This window comes from Amphiprion ocellaris, chromosome 10, assembly GCF_022539595.1.
Source record: "Amphiprion ocellaris isolate individual 3 ecotype Okinawa chromosome 10, ASM2253959v1, whole genome shotgun sequence".
In the NCBI taxonomy this organism is placed as follows: Eukaryota; Metazoa; Chordata; class Actinopteri; family Pomacentridae; genus Amphiprion; species Amphiprion ocellaris.
The window spans coordinates 15,485,588-15,510,563 of record NC_072775.1 but is presented as its reverse complement, the minus strand read 5'-3'; the positions used below and the strand labels follow the sequence as shown (position 1 = coordinate 15,510,563).

The 24,976-nt window shown below is 42.2% G+C and overlaps 1 protein-coding gene across 30 annotated transcripts in view; it reads left to right on the top strand.

Moving 5' to 3' along the window:
* Positions 1 to 24,976, top strand: part of mbnl1 (muscleblind-like splicing regulator 1) — a 52,819-nt gene that overhangs the window by 11,690 nt on the left and 16,153 nt on the right. For 16 of the 30 annotated variants that reach the window (XM_055014108.1, XM_035954319.2, XM_035954316.2 and 13 more), the window contains exons 4-5: positions 2,172 to 2,893; positions 10,374 to 11,398. In XM_055014108.1, coding sequence (XP_054870083.1) covers positions 11,225 to 11,398 — 174 coding nt within the window. In that variant the 5' untranslated portion in view covers positions 2,172 to 2,893; positions 10,374 to 11,224. Of the gene's footprint in view, positions 1 to 2,171; positions 2,894 to 3,647; positions 3,899 to 9,859; positions 9,998 to 10,373; positions 11,399 to 24,976 lie in introns of those variants that run through there. The other 14 variants (XM_055014111.1, XM_055014113.1, XM_055014109.1 and 11 more) reach the window with 13 other exon arrangements.

The following is a 24,976-nucleotide window of genomic DNA, read 5'->3' as shown; positions in this document are numbered from 1 at the left end:
TCCTTAAACAGCTCTATAGCCACACTGATCTCCTCAAGAGAACAACAGTCACTCTGTCCTCCTATCTGTCAGATACAAGACATGTGGAAAAGGAAGTTAAAAGAGTTGGCTGATGCCACAGATAAGGAAACATGAAGTAAAATGTAGAAATAGCCTCCAACTGTTGTATGGTTATTTAAATTATATGCAGAATGAAACTTGAAAGCACTAGTTGTGCAATGGAATGAGCAAACCATCTGGTAACTGAAAAATTCTGCTCTGCTCGCATACCTGTAACTGATTGAGGGGAATATGATCCTGTGGTCTGTGACAAATAAATGAGTGGTTGTGACATTTTTTTAAGGGGAAGTTTAGGGGAATTAAGATGTAGTCATGAGGGTGAGAAAACAATGAAAAGACAGACTCATGGATTGTAGAAGAATGATAATGGCTATTGGAGCAGGGCAGAGAACTAAAAGAAAGATGCAGAGAGCAAAAGGAACAGAAGTATTGGCGTACAGTCCGCTGCAGTAGAAGAGGGGAAATTCCACGTCAGTGTCTGAGTTTCACAGAGAGCCCAGATCTTTGGAGACGATACCAATATATCTCCTTTTGAGAACAGCACCAGTAGCCATGCTTCTTCATTATGGTTGAAGGAAATCTCTGTTTGAAGGTTAGAGTGACCTGCTGCCTTCATTGATCAGCCGTCAAACAGATTGTTCTTAATCTAAAAGACGTACTGTATGTGTTCTAGCAGGGTTGTTTCCAAGGTTGGAAATAGATCCTTCCAGCACGAATGAATGATAGCTGGGAATAGATCAAGGCATGCACATTGCTGTTGTAGCTTATAATGCCACTGTGTTTTAAAATTTGATCTAAAACACAGTGAACTCTTTCAACATCTGTCCTTTGTCTGAGGTGTAAAGCATGTCTTTGTTCTCTCTGAGTGTGCAGACACGTTGCACCAGAATATTGGATAGGTAAAGGGTTAGCACAGCAGCCGGGGATCAACTACAGATTGTCACCCAGGGTTTAAGGGGCTGCTGTGTAAATTAGAGATGACTTATCACTAGCTTTGTATTAAACAGAGCTGTGCAGCAGTAGAAATTGGTCCAGAGAGATAGGAAACGAGTAGAGCTGAGAGACAGTTAAGGCGTAACAGTTGTACAAAGGAGAGGTCGTGGGACACTTTTTGCCATATTTCACATGCATGTATAAGCATGTATACCAAAGAAATAATTAGATCTTACATCCCTCTTTAAGTCTTGAAACATGTGTGATCTCAGTCAAATTGTGTTAAGCAGGACTGTGGAATTTTCTTTTCTTTGTAGTGATAATGTGCACTCAGAGCAATATAAATGCACTCTCTCTTTTATCACAATCAAATGAAATGAGTCAGAGACAATATGCATAATAAGTTTCAAAAATTGGCATCAGCACACAGCTCAAAATCTGTAAGGATTTCTGTAGATGCCAGGGCTACTATCTCCATAGCTACCGGATATTGCAGCATCAGGTCTAAATCAAATTCTTGGAGGCTTCTTTAGTCTCTCTGGCTTTCCCCTGGATGCAAGGGTTGTGGAAGCAGAAGCCTTGTGTCAACAACAATACAATAGAGTTGGTAGCAGCAATTACCTCAGCGTGTTTTCAATCCGCCTTTATTATTATGTTGCTGACCTACAACCAAAAGTCACTGATCTGCACCTTTTTTGCATAGTATTTTTATGCTCTATGTTACTCTGAGTGTGACACTTTCTAGGGTAGCACAGTTTGATTTAGCGCAGGCCAGAGTGTAATGCTTTTATAATGTGAGCAAAAGCTAGTGAGACTGAGCTGAGGGCTGCATGCCACAGCAGAAACGCAGTATGCGAGAGAGAGGGGGGATCCAGACAGAAGCCAGATCTAATCTGTCATAAACTCCCTTTAAATCTTTCCATAATTGCTTCCCCCACACCCCTTTATCTATTTGTTCTTTCCAACTTCTATTTTTTGTCATTCTTCCTTACATCATTAAGTCCCTTGTTTCACTTTTTCAGTGTCACTTTTGCTTCTCTGGTTGCATCACTATCTCCCAATGCCCTGCCTGGTTTTCTGTTGCTTGTATGTTTGTCCTGTTACTAATTTCCCCTTTTTTCTTCTTGCTGTGTTTTCTCAATCTTTCCTTCCTGCCTCATCTCTCTCCCCTTCCTCAGCCTCACTGGATAGGCAAGGGCAGTGCTGCTGTAACTGAGCCAGCACTTCCTGGTGTTGTTTTAGGGGGGGCGTGGCCAGCCTGAGTGAGGAAGAGAGGGAGGGAGAGGGAACTGCAGGATCTGTATGCCCAGTGCAGTCAGGGCTCCCTCCTCCTCCTCTTCGTCGTCGTCGTCCTCCACCTCCTCCTCCTCCTCCTCCACAGCTGTTGCTACTGCCGCCCAGCGAGCACCACTTTCCTGCAGCAGACAGACGATCCAGAGGCTGGGGAGTCAGTAAAGACACAGCCCAGCCTGTCTCCGCACAGCTCTGCACAACCAAGCTCAGCCACTTGAAGAGGCAGGGGAGGGGAGACACTAGCGCACACAGCCAACGCTGCAACGCGCACACACAACCACACAGACAAACACTCCTCCTCTCTCCCTCTCTCTCTCTCTCTTTGCTTTCTCCCTCTCTCTCTCTCTCTCTCTCTCTCTCTCTCTCTCTCTCTCTGGTGCTCGCTCCGCACAGCTCCTTTACTCATTCGCTGCTGATTCACTCGCTCACTCGCTTGCCTCTCTTCTGCCAGTCGCTCTGCCTTGCTGTGTTCTGCCTGCCTGCCTGAGAATGGTCCAGCCGGTGCCTGGGGGTCTGCTGTCGCGGCCTGTCTGAATACACGCATAAACATACAGAGCCAATCGACACGCAGAAGCACACACACACAAACTGGAGAGCAATGTGAGAGGTAAGAGCTCGGTTCATAACCCTCCTCCCTGTCTTATTGGTTTATCTAGATCTTTCCTCCTGTGTGTGAGGCTGTCTGTACTTTCCAAAGTAAGCGCCTGTGCACTGGAGCATAGGTAGAGATATGGAGATTGTTTGCCTTACTGTCTGCTCTGTGTGTGTGTGTGTGCTGTGAGAAGACCACAGGGCTAACTTCTATCTGTTATGGATTCTTTTATAGATATAGGAACACACACACATGCAGATACACACACACACACACACACACACACACACACACACACACAGTAAGACACATTCTTGGCTCAAAGCAGACAGTCACACAATAGCTACTTCCTGAGGGTAGCGCTAGTTAGCAAGAAAATTTTGCTGGTGTGTGTGCGTGTGTGTGTGTGTGTGTGTATTTGGAGGGCCGTGGTTGTTCCAGGAAGCAGTGGAGAGGATCAATAGATCGCCCACTCAGCTTTCATTCCCTCCGTCTGACTCAACATTGGACATGTTGGGAGTTATTCTGCAGGGCTTGGTTAACATGGAGAATGGTGAAAAATTTGACTCTCCTCTCCGTCTTCACTCTCTTGCTGCGTCAGCCTAAAGGAGGGAAGCATGGTTTTGCATGTGTGTACGTGTGTTTCTAACGTGTGCGTGCTCTGTAAGGCAAACTCCCGCCCCACCGTATGTAAATTATGTGTGACATGTGAAGCCGCTGCTACCTTATATGGCGAGCAGTATTTCAGTACAGTAGAATCTTGCCAAGCATTCCGGGTCGCGGGAGGAGAGAGTGTGTGAGAGGGTGACTCTGTCTGTGGGAGTGTGTGCGTCAGTGTGTGTGTGTGTGTGTGTCTGACTAAGTGAGTGTTTGCATGCGTCTGACAGAGGGGGAGTAACTGAGTGAGAGGAAGAAAGTTGAAGAGAGAAGGAAAGAGGGGCAAGAAAGAGTGAGAGGTAGGGAGAAGCAGACCCCGTAAATGGAGGGATTTGACTTGTTGACGTTTAAACAGGAGTGAAAGTAAGTCGCTTTAAACTTTATTACGACTCACAGAGACTATTTCACATTGTCCTGTTATCTTTTTCTTTGTTTGTGTGGATCGCGCTCATGTAAACAAACCAAAAGTTTCTGTTTGTACAAAAACGTGTCAGATCCAAAGACAGTCATGTTTTGTATTTTTTGCAACAATTTGTTGTTTCTTAGAATTCAAAAACTGTCTCCATAACAGCTGGTCGTGGTTCTGTTAAAAAAAAAAAAAAAAAAGAACAGATATATGCAAGCGAGAGGATCTACAGAGATTTAAACCCTTCATTCCCTCTTCTCCTCTCTTTGTCTGTCTCCTCACCACCTCTGCCCTCTTCCCACTTGCCTCTCCGGGTTTCCTGTTGGTGGTGTGTCCGTGGTTGGGGCAATGATGAGGAATGTTGTTGTTGTGACTTAGAGGGATTCATGGTGGCTCAGACAGTAGCGCACGCACCCAAGTATGTGCAGCACAGACAGATGTGTGGCAGATTGCTTTGTTGAGACTTCGTAAAATCTCCATGACAGCTCTGCTGCAGGTAGACTGTCAATTTCTGTCTAGGAGACGCCCCGAGGAACATGCTGTTGTACTCAGTGTGAATATAGGAGGCAAGAATGTCAACGATCATGTCACACTCTCTGTGTAAGGATGTATACGTGTATGAATCCTTGTGCAAATTGCTCTGCATTTATGTGTGTTGCATATGATCTAGAATTTGCCCTACAGACAGGATTATGTGCATGGCTGAATCTGCGCTGACAGGTTAAGCCTTTATTACGTGAGGGCTTCTCTGTATGTTCCTATGGTGTTATGACCACATTTCAACCCCTCTGAGCAACAGTTTGACAGAGCTTGTGCCAAGTAAGACACACTCCACTTAACACAATTCCAAGCCAAGCTAATATGAATTGACTCCAACAAATGTGGGAGACACAGTTACTTATTACACAAGTAATTAATGAGTTCTTAACCTAACATGATACTTACCCGTTTCTGTTCTAATCAACCTTTAATATATTTTAGACTTCTATTTCAGGCATTGCAGTATGGCGCCAGTATCTGCCTTTACTGGAACTACACAACAGTGCCAGTATGCAGAATGAGCAGCATGTTGAAGCCGCTGTTTGTGGAGTCAGTAATAAGCGTCTACTTATTTCTTTGTTGTCCTGTCCAGAGGTACATGTGTCAACACAAGCTTGTCCTTGTTTTCCGTCATCCCAGTTGCATCAGCTCCAGCTCACAGCCCCTGACATCTTAAACCTCTCCATCTCTAAAGGAGCAACAGACAGCTGTGACATTTAAAACACTCCCGCCCCACCAGTCTCACTCTCTCACCGAGTCTCTTTCTAGCATCCTCACTATCTGGCTTTTGTTTGTATCATTGTGATTGAACTGAACGTTTGTGTCCTCAAGTGCTCGGTGTAGTAGAAGCAGGTTAAAAGTTAATGATTGCAGGCATGTTGCATGCAACAGCATGGCCAGCTTGAAAATGACTCACTAAATAGAATTAAAGATAACTGGTGCAGATGATAAAATTGTTTGCATGTTTGCATATGTTTGCATGTAACAACACAGATAAAGAAGCCAAATGTGGGTACTGTGCACACCTTACTGTGTGCACATGATATTGGCATACATGATTAGATGCGCTACACAGACACAGACACACACACACACACACACACACACACACACACACACACACACATTGGCAAGTGAGATTAGAGACTGACATAAGGTTATAGCAACAATTATGTTAAAGATGTCATTTTTCCAGTGTATTGACTGTATGCATCCTCATTTTGTCCTAAGGATAGCATCTCAGTAAAGCAGTACATGTGTAGAGTTGGAGTCTAATATAGAAATAGAAGACAACACAAAGTAAGTAAGATGTTGGTCCAACACAATCTGCCAGCACAATTTTAGTGCAGAGTGGCCTCAATTTTACATTTCTCTAAACTATACTGGAGGATTCAGCACCATACCTCTATGCTTATCCAGAATCTCCCACATAGGTTTAGTTCGGTTGACATCTGGTGACTGCTAATTTCACAGCATATGATTCTCATTATTTTAATACCCATCAATTGTTCATTCATCTTTCTTCACTCATTACGTTGTTTAGGGTGTTCTAGGCTGAGCTCATGGTATGTCTCAGCAACATAAATGTGATCCAATGAGCCACTCGTTAAACCATAAGGGCAACTATTCTCCTCACTGTCCGCTGATTTCACCACATCCTTACACACACGTGTATACAAAGATGCAGTGTTGCACACAGTCGGATAGTCACGACAGTTTAAGAATACTCAGTGTTAGGACAGATAGAGGTTTGTGTGTTTACACAGGTTTGTGTGTGTTGTCAGTCCGTGTGTCTGTGTGTGGTGTGTGTGCATAGCTCTGTCCATGTATGCTAAACAAGAGATCTCATTGTCCCCAGAGGTTTGCTCCGAGAGGAATCAATAGGCATTGTTTGTTTTGTGTTCCTAGCCCAAGACTCACTTTCAGAACCACGTTATTTAATCTGATGACAAATAACTCCATAAAATGAATGGTTGAGAGGAGATTATTACTTGATGAGGATGATGGCAACAAGGAACATGATGACAATAATAGGTATGAGAATACTCTCCTTGAAATAGCGAGATTTTGTTTGGGCAGCGCTCTCTGGTGCATGGCTGTCCATGTAAGCGGTTAAATCAATAACCTCTATTCATAACAAACCAGACAAGCTGGAAATATATAGTATATTTATTTTCATTTTAATATAATGTGCTGTTGCCCGAGCACTTGTGCCCATTTTATGGCGACCTTACGGGTTGCAATCTATCAACCAACATAAAAAGTTCCATCACCCACAGAAATGCAGTACATTCAGGGATTTATGTGGTATAGAAGAGTTATGGCGGATAAAGTAGCAACGCTCAGTCTCTTTGTGTGCGTATCAATGTGAGAAAGACTGGCTCACGTGTCCATATATGCACTAGTGTGTATGTAAAGGTCACTGAGGGCAATATTGACATGCTATATTCTGAGCACATGGAGCAGCAGCAAAGCCAAGGGTGTTGCATTTCCTACAGCGCTGTGCACTGCGATGACCTGTATCAGCACACTGTCACCCTGACTCCACCTCTATCAAAATGCTGAAATCGCTCCCTTAAATGAACAGCAGCAAACCAAAAGAGACTAATGCCACTTTCTCTGCAGTCAAAGCTGAAAATAGCAGCTTGTACTAGAAGCTATGGTTTGTTAGGTGGTTTGTAGCCATAGCAGATGGTGCAGTATAACTAGTAGCATGTCTGCAATTTGCTAAGACTTTGTTTCTACTAATACTGCATCACTTTACCCCACTGTATTTTTCTTTGTTATTTTTGCAGTACAGAGTGTTCGGTATTTAATGGCCTGTTCTGTCAAGCTATGATAATCTAGACTAATAATGTGTCACTCACTCATCTTTTAGCAAGTCTTATCATAACTGTGAACCACACCCTCTTCCTTGTTCTCTTGGTCTCTAGCAGTTAGTCATTGTGACAACGCCAACACCAGCCCAGATTAGCACGTTGCTTCAATTTCTCTAACTTTTCAACCAGCTGAGAGGTATCTTCAAAACAAAATTGGTTGTCTGAGTGCAAGAAAACCTCATAATGTATGAACACCATTCCAGAAGGTCCACCATGCAAATCACTGGCAGGTTTTATGCATAGTTTGTGCTTTCAGTGTAGGTGAAGGGAGAATTTTGACATTGTCTTTTTGTTTTTTGAGATTGGATTTGTTTTGTGGCTCATAACCAAGAGAAAGTAAAAGGCACACAGGCTCTTTTCTTCATGGCGGAAACCGCTGGTGTCCCGTGATCGTGAGCTGTTAGTGATGTGTGCTGATATCGAAGACATACTTCCTCTTCTTGCTGTCCCATAATGTTTCTACCACGTGTCCTAAAGAGTGATAGGAAGCACATGGCCTGTTTCGTTTGCTCTCTCTCTCTCGCCCTCTCGCCATCTTCCTTTCCGCCATTGTGGTTGACCTTGCACCAGCTCACAAGACCTTGGAGTCTGAGGGAGTGCTGTTGAGGATGCTGGAAGAGAACGTAGGCCAGACAGTCACTCTGAGGGCAAAAAGACAGAGACACGGATGGAGTTGAGAAGGCAGACGACATAGATACACCTTTTAAAATAGCATAAATTCTGTGCTAAGAGCAGGGAAGAAGGTAATATTAAACAGTAAGTTTTTTGAAATAGATGCCTACAAAACACAGGGGACTGGCAGCTAAAGTGGAATTTGATAGAGGGAGTGGCATGTCAACAAGAAAGACCATAGAGATGAGTAAATCAATAGAGGAAGGATGCCCATGTCCAGACATGGATCATAATGAGCACTCATTATTACTCTGGCACATCTTACACCATACTACATTGTTTCTCTCTCTGATATGTGCTCGTGTGGCTCTTTTAGAAACCATAGAAACAGATTAGGCAGCCAGACAGAACTCCGGGGGCATCAGCTTTTCATGCATCAAGTCATCACACTCTCTCATTTGATTGAAGACGGTTCCGGTGCTTTCAGTTTTAAAAAAAGCTTGAAATAGATGTCTCTATTCCAAGTCATTAGAAGTGTCCAGCCCTGGCTTTTGTTGAGAGATGATCACCTGAACTCTTCAAAGTATATTTGTGCAATAAAGGTGTGTTGCCATAAGCACTGTTGGACTGCACTGCAGCAATAAATACATGTAACAACAACATTATATGATATTAAAAAAACACAGGACCTAGGCAGTTAAGATTGCACATAAAGATTAGACTTGGCATTTTTACAGCAGTAAAGATGAATGGCTTCATGTAAATAGAGTTCATGGGAACAGAAACATGCCCTCAGTCATATAGTATAAACAAAAAACAAGCAGTCTGTGTTGGAAGGGTTTCATTCCAAAAGAAGAAATTTAATCCAGTTGTTCCTAGTCAAAAACGTTTCTTGGCAGGAAAGCGCTATTAAACTGGCGAAGAATGTTGCTGAAAAGACTAGCAGCATTTAATAAAATGTTACAACCTGCTATTTGAAAATACAGAGTGGTGAGGCAATATGCATTATTTCTGCATTTAGTGAAAAGTTCATTCAATTTAATCCCCCCTCTACTGTGTGTGTTATGGAAGATAATTTGCTGTGTTTGCATGTGCTCCTGCATATGATAGGGGGAGGGCAGTTGTAGCATTTATAGCAGTAATGCTACTTTTGCTATCATAGGGGTCATCCAAGGTGAGACTAAGCAGTTTTCTTCCTCACTCTCTCTTTCTCGCTCAACATATCCATGTTGCTGGGTCATCATGACCTAGGCTGCGCTGCTGCAGGGCTCTGATATAGCGTGTTGCAGTGTGGTAGAGTTAGTAGTTCGTAGCATTGCTGAAGGTGCACATGCTTTTCTGGGAAAAGCGATTTCTCTACATAGGGTGCGGCGACTTACGCTGCCTGCCGATAAGAGCAGAATGGGCCCCTGGGAGCCCAATCATGCAAATTCCTCCAGCAAACCCCGTACAAAGGATTCACCAAAAATAGAAACCACTGGCAACATTACAACATCTGAGCACAAAAACAAGCCCATGGTCTCTTTTACATGTGATATACGGGGAATTATGAAAGTGAAATAACAAACATGATATTATCTCAGCAGGCAAGTTCTGTGTGTCTCCGTGGGAGATCGTTGCAGTGCGGCTGTGATGTTGGCGGTATTTCTAATCCAGAGTTCGCTGAGAATGATATTATCTATTCATGAATAGTTGTTTGACAGATAAATATATCTTGTATTTATGAGAAAACAGGTAGTCACAGCAGTAGTGAGCAGAGTGATTAGTTGAGACTGTCTTTCCCCAGCAGTGGGCAGGTCAGCCTCCTGTTTGCTCCTCCCCCTGCTCTCACCTGGCGCTCAGCCCAGAATGTTGCTGCAACTCTGCTAGTTCTCATTGGTCCACACTCTCACAAGGCTTCGCAAGAGAGGAAATGACTAACCTCTTCTCCCTCATGCCCTGCCTCAACTTCCCCCTTGCTTTCACTCTCTTCCTTTCTTTCACCTCTAAGCACATTTGTAATGGCCGGCATTGCTTTTCTGGACTGTAAGTGATACAGCATTTGATCTGATTTTCCTGCGTCGACCAGAAGAGGTGGAAAGTTGTGAATGGCTGCTTTGTGCATTTCTGCGTGTGTGTGTGTTTGTGTGTGGCGTGATGAGTGTGCGTATGCACTATGTGTGTTTAGAGCACAGGGCGGGTGAAAGTTTTATTTGTCTTAGCTGACACCCCTGCATTTCTGACATTTTTACACATTCTTCATTCCCACAGCTGCATAGCTTAGCAGTGGCATGACTTTAAAAAGTGCTGCAGGTCAGAAACGCCTCTGATAGATGCATGAGTGAGAAAATAAACATGGGAGTTTATTTTGAATGTGTATCATGAGACTAATCTTTCTTTCCCCTTCTGTCTCTCCCTCTAGAGGAAGTGCCTTCCCTGATGTCTGCTGCAGCTTTGACCTGCTTCTACAGCTGAAGCTCCACCCTCCCCCCTGCCTCGCTCGCTTGCTGCCACGGTAACACGAGTACAAGGACAGCAACCACACCCTCCTCGCAGCCAACGCTCCGACCCACTTGTCCATCCACTTCCATCACCATTCACTCCGCCACTCAGCCGGGCTCCAGCCTCAGCTCTTCTCACCAGACGACCCCGCTGCCTGCCGCACTCCACCAGCTGACCAGCCTTAGCACAGCAGCCCAGCTCACCACCAGGCTCACACAGCATCTCACCCACCTTTGCCTTTCACCTTCGCCTTCGACCCTCTAAGCCTCCACTCAGTCCTCAGTGTCCTTAACCTTCCTGTAGCAGGCTACACCCAGACTGTCACCTTTGTTGCCTGCTTCACTGCACCTAACCAGAGGGCTCTCAGTTTGGCCTGCCAGTCTGTTTGCCACCTTTTCTAGGGGATGTTGTAGATGAGACCGTTCCGAAAGCAATAAACAGTGTGAAAGAAAAGTCAAGCCAAGAGAGGCAACTTAGTTATTAAGCTGCATAGTCTCCTGGATATAATCACTTTGTCAGCTGTTGCTTGTTCAGGAAAATGACACAATAACATCCACAGCAAAACGTCGTCCTGCAACATTTCACTTTGGAAAAAGAGCCCTCTCAATCAATAGGAACTTTTTGAATGTTTCATTTCAACTTCACGGACAAGTATCACCGACGGTAACAACAAATAAACCACAAAAAAGACCTTAAAGTTGTGGATTAATACACTAGAGGTACTTTACTGAACATATCTCTGCTCGGAATACTTTTTGCCAGCGTGTTGCCATGGCGATGAACATAGCACATATCCGCGACACAAAGTGGCTGACACTGGAAGTATGTAGGGAGTTCCAGAGGGGCACGTGCTCGAGGTCCGACCAGGAGTGCAAATTCGCTCATCCGGCCAAGAGCTGCCAGGTGGACAACGGACGGGTCATCGCTTGCTTCGACTCACTCAAGGTAAGAAAGGAGAAGCAGTGAGCAGGAAGAACTGAGGCCGTGTCTCACACAGGGAGGTCGGCCACAGATAAGATACTGAGCACATTCGGTCTGACAGGCAGTTTGAGGGAATATATGGAGTTGCAAACTGGAAATAGAATGCTCGAGTGCACCATCTGGCCACAGCATGTGCTCGCTTTAGTCCCACCTATTTCTGGTCAGGTGACTGGAACATGTGATCAAGAATGCAGAAGAGGGAAGGAGGGAGGGGAAGAGTTGCAGCTTTTTAGTTTCGAGAAGCAGCAGTCAAGCATTTTTAACACAGCACTGTGGAATTTTCTAGGACGGACTCAACTGTTTTGATTAGGGTTTACTTCACTCATTTGAAACAGGAATTTTTACAGAGTTAGCTGCATTTCCGATGGATTACACTGCATAAAAACACAGTTGCCTGAATTTTCCAAAACGCAGCTGAGTGCAAGCTTTTGAATAGAAAAAACACAGATGACTAGGCTGTCACATGTACAAACTCATGGATGCCCTGAGTGCAACACGTCTCAACAGCTAAAGAGGAGCTAGGCGATGGTGTCATCATGTACCTCTCACTTGCTCAAACCACTTCCTGTGCAGAGGCCTAAGGGCAGCTATAGGGGGTTTGTGTGTGTCTTTGTATGTGTCTCTGTTTTAGAGCAGAGTCGGGGGCAGATTTAGGGCACCGTATGCAGTAAATTTCCATTTTTGAGCAGCGCCAGGAAAGCGAACACCTCTGTTTTATTCTCTCTCGTTCATATTCTTTCTTTCACAATCACTCTTTTTATCTGAGCACACATCTCTAGAGATGGGCGGCCCCTCAACCCAAAGTTTCCAGCATTGACACATACAGACACACACAAATGTTTGACTGTGTGTGCTTTTATTTCTGTTTGTATCCTGTCCCTGCAGACTGGTGACTCGTGGTCGCTGACTGTTTTTGAGCAGGGCAGGGTTAGAATGAGGACAGCGCGTGTAAGTCGACTCAGAGCACAGTGTTTATAGCCAGATGTGCACAGAGGAACATTGTCAGGCCCAGGCTGAACTCTTCCCAAGTTTCCTTACAATGTGCTTACGCCTGTGCACGTGTGTGTATGTGAGTGTCAGAACCACAAGCTAAATGAACTTATAATTCTTGTTCATTACATCTGGAATCCTATTTTGGTAGTTGTTGCCATCATTCTTGTCAATGCTAATTGTCACCATCAAACCTCTAAACTTTTGAAATCCTCCATTTTCACTGAAAAAGCTGGGAACACAGCAACTTTTCCGATGGAGCAAGTAATGCAAGCACTGTATCATGCAGGATTTAACAAATGCTACCACCACTGATCCACTCATTTATTTCCCCGTGTGACTGTGCCAGAGTATTCAGGTTTTTTGCTCAATTAAACAGTAACAATAACAATAGTAGACAGACAGACAGACAGACAGACAGACAGACAGACAGACAGACAGACAGACAGACAGACAGACAGACAGACAGACAGACAGACAGACAGACAGACAGACAGACAGACAGACAGACAGACAGACAGACAGACAGACAGACAGACAGACAGACAGACAGATACTTTATTAATCCCGAGGGAAATTCAAGTGTTCAGCAGCTTACATACAACAACATAAAATGACAAAAAGTAGTAGTAACATTTACATTAAAGGTTAGTATATACTCAAATCTTGCTGTGCAATACTATACTATTAGAAAACGCTTCTAATTTTAAAATCTATAGAAGAAAAAGTCAAAAAAAAGCTAAAAACAGTTAACAAACTCTGACATAGACGGAGCTACTGAAGAGGCCGCCACTCACGGCGGCGCCGGAAGTAAATTACAGTTACTTAGTTATAAGTTTAAGATCTACACTCTAAATCTTACTTAATGAAAAGTATGTATGCATTGTCAGCTAGATATACTTGAAGTATCAACATATTCACTATATATCAAACTGGGCTCTGTCAGTATCCTATTTTTATGTTATACTACTATACTGTTGTTACTGTTGCTTTAACATGCAAGCAGCATTTAAATATTGAAACTGACTGAGTTGATTTAACTCACATAAAGACAGGTGGCTTAATTTACTCTAAACAATCCATTATATTTTATATCATTCATTATACCTTAATAGGATCTTAATTTCCCTACTATGCTGCCAAGCAACCAGCTGTTAGATAGATGTAATAGAGTAAAATGTACACTATTTCTCTTTGAAACATAGTGGAATTGAAGTTGAAATTAACATAAAATGAAAGAACAAGTGCCTGAAGTACAATACTTGAGTAAATGTACTTATTTACTTTATACCATTGGACCTTCCTTTAATGACGTTGCTGTGTTCCCAGACCTCCCAGAATGTGGTAATTGCCATTAGACATAGCGGCCAAAACTACAAAAATCATACCTAAGCTACAAGAAACTGGAATCCTTCTGCAGCAATGTAACCACATGTGAAATCATGACACAATGTTCCCCTGAATATCTGGATGACAAAGTCACCTCCGTTCAATCCGGTGACAACGTGCCGATATTCACTGACAGAGCAGTGGAGCTTTTATCTACAGCCATAAGGATCTAGATACATGAACATGTGTTTAAATTGTCATTCACACTACGGCATAGGTCACCACAAGTAAAGAGTAGCTGGCAGATATATGACGGCTTTTTGAAGGACCCAAGGGGCCTATTTTAGTAGTTTGGACTCATTTTCCACTAGGACTTGTGTATTAATGGAGATGGGTGATACTTTTTTTAACCACTTGCCCCATTTTTTCCAGTGGTAATGAAAAACAGAGCAGGTCTCTAAAACCCACAGTGGAAACAGCAGGAGGAAGCATAAGTCAGAGAGAGAGAGAGAGAGAGCAAGTGAGGATAGAGGTAATCAGAAGCAAAGACAGTTGATTTTCCATTTGATTGTAAACACTTGAAGAAAACACTACAATACAAGAAACATATAGATGCAAAGACATTCACCACATTGTTCAGGCTTTCTTGTTATATTGACCCACAAAGACTTTTACTGAAAAATCAGTTGTCCTACTTCACTTCAACACAGATTGATGGTTTGAAATAGGGCAAATTCTCAGATGAGTTGTGTTACATGAAGCCACGTCGCTCCCCATTACTAGCCTTGCAATCTCCCCCCCCCAACACACACACACACACACACACACACACACACACACACACACACACACACACACACACACACACACACACACACACACACTACTGCACCCTCTTGGACACATGTGCACACACTTTCTGCCCATGAGAGAGGATCAACCTTCTTGAGAAGTGTATAATTAGAACAGGTCTCACATGATCACCAGTGCATAGCTGTGCAGGTCACACCCAAACCCAGTCATTTCCCCAACAGCCACTCTCTCTCTCTTTTTGGCCTCGTTTTATACATGTAGCACACACACACACACACACACACACATACACACTGGAAAACACACATGTGCACATGCCAATACAGCATCTCACGCACATAGGGAGAAAAAAAAACTCTCCTGCACTAAACCACGAGTCCATGCATAGTGAATTAGAGCAGGGAATAAATTTGTGCCAGAAATAGCAAAAAGAGTTAAATTGTAATTTTTCATGGGAACATGTTCATGGCACGTTAATCAGACGTGGATGACATACCCTCAAGCAAGACAATCAATCAGAGGCAAATATTTATCTAGGCCACAGAACTAAAACTAAGTTGTGTTTTGTGCCCAAGTGTCCATGCACACACGATATGCAGGCCTGTGTGGCTGTTCGCTGGCCTTAGACTTGGCCTTAGACCCGGAGTGCAGTCCTTTCTGTTGCCTGTCTATCTGGTTGGTGCAGCACAGATGGCTCAGCTATGTTGAAGTAAGGTAAATATTTGGAGAAGGATAATGGCAGCTTGGAGTCCCAGATTTAAAGTCAGCTTTGGAACTTTGCTAATAATTAACTACAGTGCAGGTAGTTTAGGTATAACACGCTGATTTGGAATCTGTATAAATGACACGTTTGGAGCTCAGACTGATAAAGGCGACAGATTATCTGATGAGACAGGTGGAAAAAGTGTGATCCTTTAAACTGCACTGGGTAATACATAGAGAAGAGTTTAAAATGTGACTTTTTCAGAAAGTAGAGTAACCAACTTTTCAAACTTCAGTAGCTGGAATCACTTGTGTTCTTTTACAAAAGCTTTTCCAATATTATTGGAGTAGCATAGTAGCTTAGGTTGCAGAAGCAAGTGAGCTAATACCTGCCTCATTAGGTTATCCCAGAATGGGTGTGAAGTAATGTGGGTTTGTCCCTGCAGTAAATGAACTTGTTGTTGCTTGTTTTCATTCTCATGGTACCTCCTTCCGCTTTGCTTTCCCGCTCAGTCTGGTTTTTGCCTCATTTACTTTGGGCCCCACCCATCCCCAGACAGGATGGTTCACATTACGCCCGCGGACCCCCATCCCTGGTGGCATAAGTGTAGGGGGTGGAGAGACATCAACTCTGATATTGTGGGAACTCTCAAGTCCTCCGAGATCTTCGTTTGACCTCAATATTGCCATCCATGCCATAAAAGAAGGAGTGGTAATTGTCTGCCATGAAAAACAGTTTGAAGACACACACGCTTTCACTCAACATAGACTTTGTGCTTTGTCTACCTGCCAGCCTGACACACCCACTGTCATCACGTCTAAGGTCTGAGCAAAGCAGGCCAAATGTGAGGGCAAGCATGTGTGTTGCATCTGTATGGTGGTGCTGTTGCAGCTGGTTCCTTTGCGCTACTGCACTGTTCGGAGCTGTGATTATATTCTTACAGAGCAGAAGGCAGCTAAATACTTCTTATTTACAGTCCATACAGTATTTGGATACTTTTCTGTTCTCCATGCTCTATGCTTTATCACAAATGCCGAGTCTTATGTCTTATTTGAGTAAGCTTTCATTATAGTATGAAGAACTATGTTCTGGTTTGGACAGAGGTGGATTTGTTTGTCAATATGAGGGGTAAAGAAGTGACTATTCAATTGAAAAAAATAATAATGAAGTTCAGGAAAGCAAAAATCTATCTGTATGCCAAAAGTAACTGTTGGTCATGCTCTAAAAAGGCAAAGCTCAAGGGAAAACTAGAAAATGTTGGTAAACCAAAGTCTTGTGGATGACCGAAATATCATTTACATGGTATTAAAAAAAAACCTTTATTACTGCAAAGCAAGTCCAAAACATTCTCCAGGATGTAGGCGTACGTGTTTCCTTGCCAATGTAAAAGCAAAGATTTTATGACCTTAGAATATTTGGGATGCAAACCCCAAAGCCTCAGAAGCAGAAAATTCAGGCTGCAAAAATGAGTTTTGCAGCAAAGGTGTAAGGACTATCTTAAAAGAGATGAAAAGGGGAAAATGTTGAGATAAAAGGAATAGTTTATGACCCAGAGCACTGACATCACTTGATCTCAATCCAGTTGAGTGTGCGTTCAAGATGTCAAAGTTCAGAGTAAAGCAGCGAAGGCCTGGGAGATCGCTACCTGGGATTAGCGTATGTTAATATCTCAGGCTTGAAGACTGATTGCTTAAAAGAGATTTTTCACAAAATCTGTTTTTTTTTTTTTTGACTTCATGTGTATCTGTCCAAATACTTTACAACCCCTATACTTTTAGGACTTTGCACTAAAAGAGCTATACCACCAACACAGTTCTTTCTATATTGATGTAAACATACTCAAATAAAAACTGAGACTTGGTGCTTGAATGCAGTATCCATTACTTTATTTCAAATGGAATGTGATGAAGCACAGAGCCTGAAGAGCAAAAAAAAAAAAAAAGAATGTGTGACTGTCCAAATACTTAACAGTCTGGACTGTGTCTCAGTGTCTATCTTTCTTGCTCTGTGTGTGTCTGTGTCTCTTTCTGTCTTTCCTCTCATTTTGTCAACCGTGTTTTGACAGCATGTGTATATTCAGCGGCTAGATGCAACAGTCAGGTTAAACACACACACACACACACACACACACACACACACACACACACACACACACACACACACACACACACACACACACACACACACACACACACACTCTACCACACACATATAAACTGAGTTCTGGTTGGCCAGACAGACACGTGGGGTAAATGTTAGCCGTGTCGCTAGCTGACAGTGTTTTCATGATTCAAAAGAAATCGTCCAGCCAATCTCTGGCCAGTAAATGTCTTTTTGTGTAAGCATTTGGTTGTAAGTTCAGGAGGCTAATGTGTATTTGACTCTGCTGTCACACACTGCAGCCTACATAGACAGGCATACTTTATATGGCCACATACAGCCAGCGATTTTCATTTCCTTGGACCGAGATGAACTGCTAAAAACCAGAGCAACAGCAGTGCAATTCAGTTTGTGTTTAGTTTAAGTGTTAAGCCATTAATTTAGATTTACAGGGTTTTTACTTAAATCATAGTTTAACACTTGTTTTAAACTTTTGTATGCAGTTATTGTGTATTTTGGTTAAGCATTCTTTAGCAGTGTTTTTTCCCCAGATGCTGTAACTTATATTAAACATAATTGTGAATACATCTGACAGGGAAAGATGTGAAGACTATTGAGTCTTCCCTGTTTGACGTATACAGATCAAATCGCCTCCTTAATGTTGTCTAAATAGATATGTGTCACATTCAGAAACGATCCAAATGCAGTATTCATTTTACAGCCACTGTTAAGTGCATGGAATTCAAAGCTACTCATAGACTGAGTGATACATTGCTGGCTTCGCTGACTTCCTTCCAAAAACTACAAGCCCAAACAAAACACAGAGAAAAGAAGGAAATAGTACACTATGCACGCTGTGATAAGGTCACAGTCTGACCAACACAGATATGTTTTCAGGATGAAGATTTCATCGTAACTGTGATCAGCAAGGTCGGTTTTCAATAGCACAGTGCTAATCTCCATTCAGCATACTGTAGTGATGCTATAATTCAAAAAAAAAATTCCGGGATTCTATGGGCTTCTCTCCCCAGTGGCTGATGCATAGAATCTTCATCCTAATTGGATTTTTAATGGGATATCTGTAGGTGCATCAACAATGAAAATTTCCCCTCTGTAAATTAATTTAAGGGGTCGATTCAGTCATCCGTAAGATGCAGCTTATACAAGAAGGACCCTGCTCATATTACAGCGTTGCCTGTTTGGCAGTGCTTCTACTCCTCTGTAGCTGATTAAAGTTAGCAGGTTGCACTAGATAAGAGCTGAGACCCATTATGTGGGGTTTATTTTAGTAAGTAGGTTCTTACAGGTCCCTTTCTCCTGGTGTTGATGGGTCTATTCTTGCGTCATTCTCACTTCCATGCTGGAGGGATTTGTGCTTGGACCACACTAATCCCGGCCTAAACCACACAGAGCCATTCTTTGGTGTGCTCGTTTCATGGCGTGTGCATCCTTGTCACATCAGTGCGGCTATGCATCTTGTCTGTGAGATTATGTGACGGAAGATCAGCGACAACAGTCTTTTCTTCTCAGTGTCAGCCGTCCCTGTCCCTTCATCACACTGGGCCCATTTATAACACCAATGATACAATGATTACTTCTCTGGCCGGTCTTTCTGTCTCTCGCTGTAACAGACAGACATACCAGAAAGCCTCAGAAAGCCTGAGGGTTTGTTTGCTTTGCCAATTTGCAAATATTGACAGATCAAAGCTAGGATTGCAGTGTTAAATAATCTAAAACTCATACAGGCATCTACAACAGGTATTGTTGATGTTGTTTGGTTTATATTAATGGATTTACCTGGTGAAGTTGATTGGATACAAGTGTTCATTGATTAATATGTGTCCAATTCCGAGCAATTATTGAGGAATTACCAGTGTAAATATTTGTATTTACTTATGATTTTAAATTATGAATGTAATGATAATTTATCCCAACACATACTGTAGAAAGGAATTAGCTGTAATTATTGCAGAACTTTCTATATTGAAATTGTCTAGAAATTATTTTTGTCTTCAGCAGTTTTTACTGATATGCAGAAAAATCATTGCTCAAATTAAGGATGCCATTTCGAAGTTGCATGGCACCATAAGAAACCTGCAGCCTTTTGGTTTGGATATTTCACACAGTTTGAACAGCTCCAGTGAGAGCTGAAATAGCCACCAGAGAGTGCAGAGTGGAATAAGATGATTTTTCCAAACTTCTTTTGATTTTAGTCCATGGTAGGACATCATGGTAAATGCAGTTTAAAACTACAGGTAACACTTGTTGAGCAGGCAAAATTTTCTAGGTGTGTTTTTCGCATGAACAGTCACCATAGTGACAATAACATTGCGTTGCCTGAATTACATGCATACTTTGGTTTTCATTGAATCATTTGCACCTGAGTAAGCAATTTAAATCCATTGTGAGAATGACAGACTAGTATTCAAAGCTGCTACATAAAGAGCTATTGAATATGAATGCATTTATTGCCTTTTGCAGAAAAATGCTGAAAATAAATTGTAAAAATCTAAAAGATTGTAATTTTAAGGGGATAGAAAATGGAAAAATCACAATGTACCCTTAGTTCCATAACTAATTTGGCTTTTCCTCTATACCACTATATATCTCTGTTTCTAACTTTGTTTTTCTCTCTTTCCTATCATCTTTCTCATTACATCTCACCTCACATGCGAACACTCAGATATCCATTGAGTCAGCTCAGCCATTATCCTCCCATTAGACAGGTGACAGAGGAGCTTGAGGGCACAGCTACTCACTTAGACTCAACTCTCTTAACACCTTTTCAGTCTGCCACTCCTTCTCGCCAGCTGTTAGGTTCTTCAGTCAGGCTTGCGCTGCTCCTTTTCTCTCTGTTGTTGCCAAAACATTGAGTTGATGCCAGGAGCTATGTGATGAGTTTCCTGGCGAATGTGAGGCAAAAGGGGGGATCATCAATTTGATCGCTGCCCATGTGTTTTTCTCTCACTCAATCGTGTGTGTGTGTGTGTGTGTGTGTGTGTGTGTGTGTGCGTGTGCATCGTTGCATTCCTTCTCAGAATCACAGTGTCTGGGCCTGTCAGTCCCGTGGCATCGCTCTCAGTTGCTTTCTCCCTGTCTCTGTTTCAGTGTTCATTCTTCTCATTGCTCTGTGTTGAACAGGAGGGAAATCCTGCTTTATTTATTTGGTGAATCTAAAGATTAATCTGAACAAACCACTTAACGTTATTTGCGTGTTTCATGATTTTGAGCTGTCAGCATGTCAGCAGTAAACACATTGTCAACATCCTCACAAATGAACTAGTGTCCATTTTGGCCAGTCAGGATCCATCATGTGTTCTAGTTTTTTGACCTGAAACAGTTTCACAAGCTAAAGTCTAACTAGTGTTAGCCCTGATTAGTCTTGGGTTATACACACACATACACACACACACACACACACACACACACACACACACACACACACACACATATATATGCTTTCATATAATAACATGATATTTCTTGTAGTATTATCAGTAATATTAGTAGCAAGGATGAATATTTTAAAAGCAGTAGTGCATGACATTTCCTTCCTTATACTGACTTTGTTTTCATGTTTTTTTTTTCCTTTCAGTTCAATGACAGCATAACCAGTTAAAATTCAGGTCCTTTCGACTGCCTTTGACACTCATTGGATGTAAGTTAGCGGTTACACCTTGGTTGTGGAAGCTAGCTTTATTATAATTTATGCAATTGACTTATTAGAGGCTTTGAAGGTAGTAGACCTAGATAGATTTTTAAGGAAATGTATAATGAAAGGATACGAGGGTAAAGCACTTCTTAAACTGCCGTCGGAGAGAACAAGAGCGAAAGCATCCTGCGTGCGCTGGTGCCAAGCCTGAAGGAGATAATCGCACACAGAAACAGGATTAGGCCAGCTGACAGTGGGATTAGAGGCGTGGATAGGATTACAGTCTGTGAGATCAGATTAGCATAATGCATAGCAGATTAAATTTTTTAGTGCTGCAAACTTAATTACCTAACCTGTGGATGTTATGTGGCGACCTTTTCTATATCTGTCTGTAATCCAGGTGTCACTGAACTGAGGAGGAAAAGAGCCTTGTGCAGGTGCTGGTGGTACTGATGGGGGTTAGAAAGAAAGAAAAAAAAGGGATCCAGGATCAAAGAAAGTAATATAAAAGAGAAGAGGAGTAGTGATATGCTTCTAAACTTTTTTCCACCTCTTGAAGTTTTAGGATGCATCACAAAACTGCCACCGTGAAGTTGTAGAACAATGATGTAGTCTGCATAAAGGAGATGAAAAGACGTGAAGGCATATATGGCACACATACTTTTCCTAGCATGATTTTGGTTTCTGCATGACTTTCTCACCTCTGCCTTCCAGGATCCTTCCGTTCGCCCCATTTTTGTTATCTGTGGACTATTTTTGCAGTCAAATGTGTAGTTATATAATATATAGACCAAGACAGGGAATAGTAAATGTCTCTGCTATGGATGTGGATATTTTTAGTCAGAAATGTTTATTCAAAAAAGAGCTAAGACACTAGAAGTACATTCTAACTATTAGTATGTCACTAGATTACTCTTCTTACAGATTTAGATAAAATGAAGGTTAGAGGTATTGATCCTCACCTAAAGGCTTACAGATACTGAAGAAAGGGCACACCTCAGTCAGTTCAGAGACAATAGTTTCATTATTGACACTTCTCTGCTGCCTTATGATTTCTGTGAAAGTGACTCTTTTTCACTCCCACTGGGAAGCGGAGCTCAGAGATGATTAAATGAACGTTCCCAGGCTGCCTCTCGTACTCACGCTGTGAGCACTGGATGGCTTTCATAAAGTGCTGCTGCTCAAATCAATACTTGCGTGATTGCTCCGTTATTACTGATAATGAAAAGTAAAAAAACTAACCTTGTTAGCTCTCACAAGAGGAAAGACAGTACAGAACTGAGCTGCCTCTCCTCTTGTGAGGAGAGAAAGATTACAGTAAATAAAATCACATGAAAGTATGTTTGTGGAAAAAGAGATAGCAAGAGAGGGGAGGGGGGATATTAGGAAAAAAACACAGAGGTCTAAGTTTAGATCCAGGGCTCCTGTGTACGTGACATCTGACCTGAGGCATTTCTGAGAACCAACACCCTCTCAAGTGTGAATAACTCATTGCTCTGTATGTGTCTGTCTGTTTGGGCTATATGAATAGTTAGGTTTGTGTGGGCGCTAGTGTGTCTAATGCGTGTACGCTTACATTTAAACACCATCTGCAATTTGCACAGTATTACTTCCTAAAACCTCGAAAAGCCACAGAACTTTTTCCTTTCAAATATTTCCCACAAACACGATGGATTTATCTGGCTAACCTTATCGCACTCGGTGTGGTCCGTGTTGTACATCTGCTCTAGCATATAATCCTTTTCTCTGTGTCGTTGTTTGGTGAGGGTGGTAATGCGTCACTGGGGGCATATTGTTACTATTATCATAGATTAGCACTCCCTCCCTTCTCCGTATCTCCACAAGGCCCTCTGGTCACATCAACTCCCAGACCACAGAGATGCACAACATTGGTCAGTGTGTACATGGAGTCCCAGCAGGGAGATATAGACATAATCACTAGAGTATGAGTGTGTGTTATGCTCTGATATAGAAAAAGCAAGCCCCAGCAAAGAAGCAGCCCTGCATCACAGACTGTAATGTCTTCTTCACCCTCTTCAAAACTGTTACTGCTGATTTAATGCTGAATTAATTGGCTGAAAAAGGAAATCAATTGTACTCTACTCTAAATGGGTATTGATTGTGAATTGCTGTTTACGTTTTGGTAGCTTAATGCTTGCAAATGTACTCAAGTCAGGATGAGAATACCACATCTGAACGTTTTCTGGCTGGCTGTGTTTCTAATCATTTGCATGCTATTTTACTGACTATCAGGAAAATCCAGTTTACATGCATGATGCATATAAAATGATCTGCACAGAAGCATATTGACTGAGTCGCTATATTTTATAATTTCCACCATATCTGAGCGCACAGTAGACAAAGAGACCAACTACTGGGCTCAGTCCTTTGAGTCTCCGTTGCTCTCCAGCAGAACAAAGCTTCTTTCACAGCGTGTGTGAGGAGAAAGGCCTTTCATCTCTGTGTATGTTTAGACAGAAGTCATTGGAACGCAGGGCAGAGAACAGTGTAGCTTCACACCACATCCCAACACAACTGAATCTCACACCATAACATCACACCATAACACTAGAGCATCAAAGATACGAAGGAAATAGGTTTTGGGTAAAGTGTAACTGTGACTTGAAAGATGTGTGATATATAGTGCAGTACAATAAAACATGATATGAATGAATTCATAGCCATGCTTCAAATCAGTGATGCAAGCCTGTAGTAACTGGTTAAACACAAATGGGTGGGGTTTTTTTTAGGTTTCTGATTTTGTCTAAAGGTTTTGAACATAGGAAATCCTATTGCAGTGGTTCCAAGGCAGCTGGACATCCTAAAGGGTCTCATGACAGAGCTAAAGGATCATGACTTAATTAACAAAGAAAATCTGCTACACAGTGTGTTTTGGAGGGGAATTACTGTAATTTGACCTTTTCTGGCCTCTTTAAATAAATAAAATAAATGGACGAAGCCTGGTGAAACTGATACTATCTTGTTGACATATAGAGCCCCAAATCGAAGAAAGTATCTTTTTAATTTAATGGAAGAAATACAACATATAGACATATATAACGTATAATAATATGAACAAAAGCAATGTTAAGATAAAGAAAAAGCTAAAGAATAAGCTAAAATTGCATAAATTACATAAACAAGAATATAAATTTCACAGTGCAGTTACAAGGCCATGCAAGACAAGAATAAACAGCTTTGATGTCAAGGCAGAGGAAGACAGAAAAATCCTGAACCTCAGTTTAAAAGAACTTAAGATTAGAATTGACTGCTAATTTTCTTGTAGCTTGTTCCAGATAAGTAGAGCAATTGAATTAAGTGTTGCCTCTCGATGTGTAGTTTTGACCCTGAACAGTAACTGACTTCTCCTGGACAATCCAAGAGGTCTGGACAGTTCATAGTATAGCAGCAGGTCACCGCTGTTTTTTTGGCCCTGGACAGCCTTGAAGGGTTGCAAGTCAAAAGCGCAGTGAACCGCAGGTTTATTGGATATATTTTACTACAGCCGTCAGGGAGAAGCCACTTTTCCTTCACCTTTCCGCCGTCTCACTCTCCCTTTCTGTCTCGCACACATGCGCAGTGAAGCGTCTTGCTGCATGCTTCATCTCTTCTCCTCAAAAGGATGGGATGCAGCCCCACCCAGCATTCTTTACACATTGCTTCATTGTTTGTTTAAATCCCACACAGTCACAAAAGCAGGGTGTGTGTCTACGGGTGAGAGACAGAGAGTTAGAAGAGAGCGCGATCAGGGTGGGACATGTTATTACAACTTATCATCAAACAGCCTGCCCAGTAGCCACCGGGATTATTGTTCCCAGTTTGGCCTGGAGTTTGGCAAGTCTGATCTCACCAGGACTCAGAGACACAGACACCCTCTACTAATATAAAACATGGCCTGGACTGAACTTAAGGAAGGCAGGGAAAGTTCAGTAGAGCAGCAGGAGCCTGTTGAGAA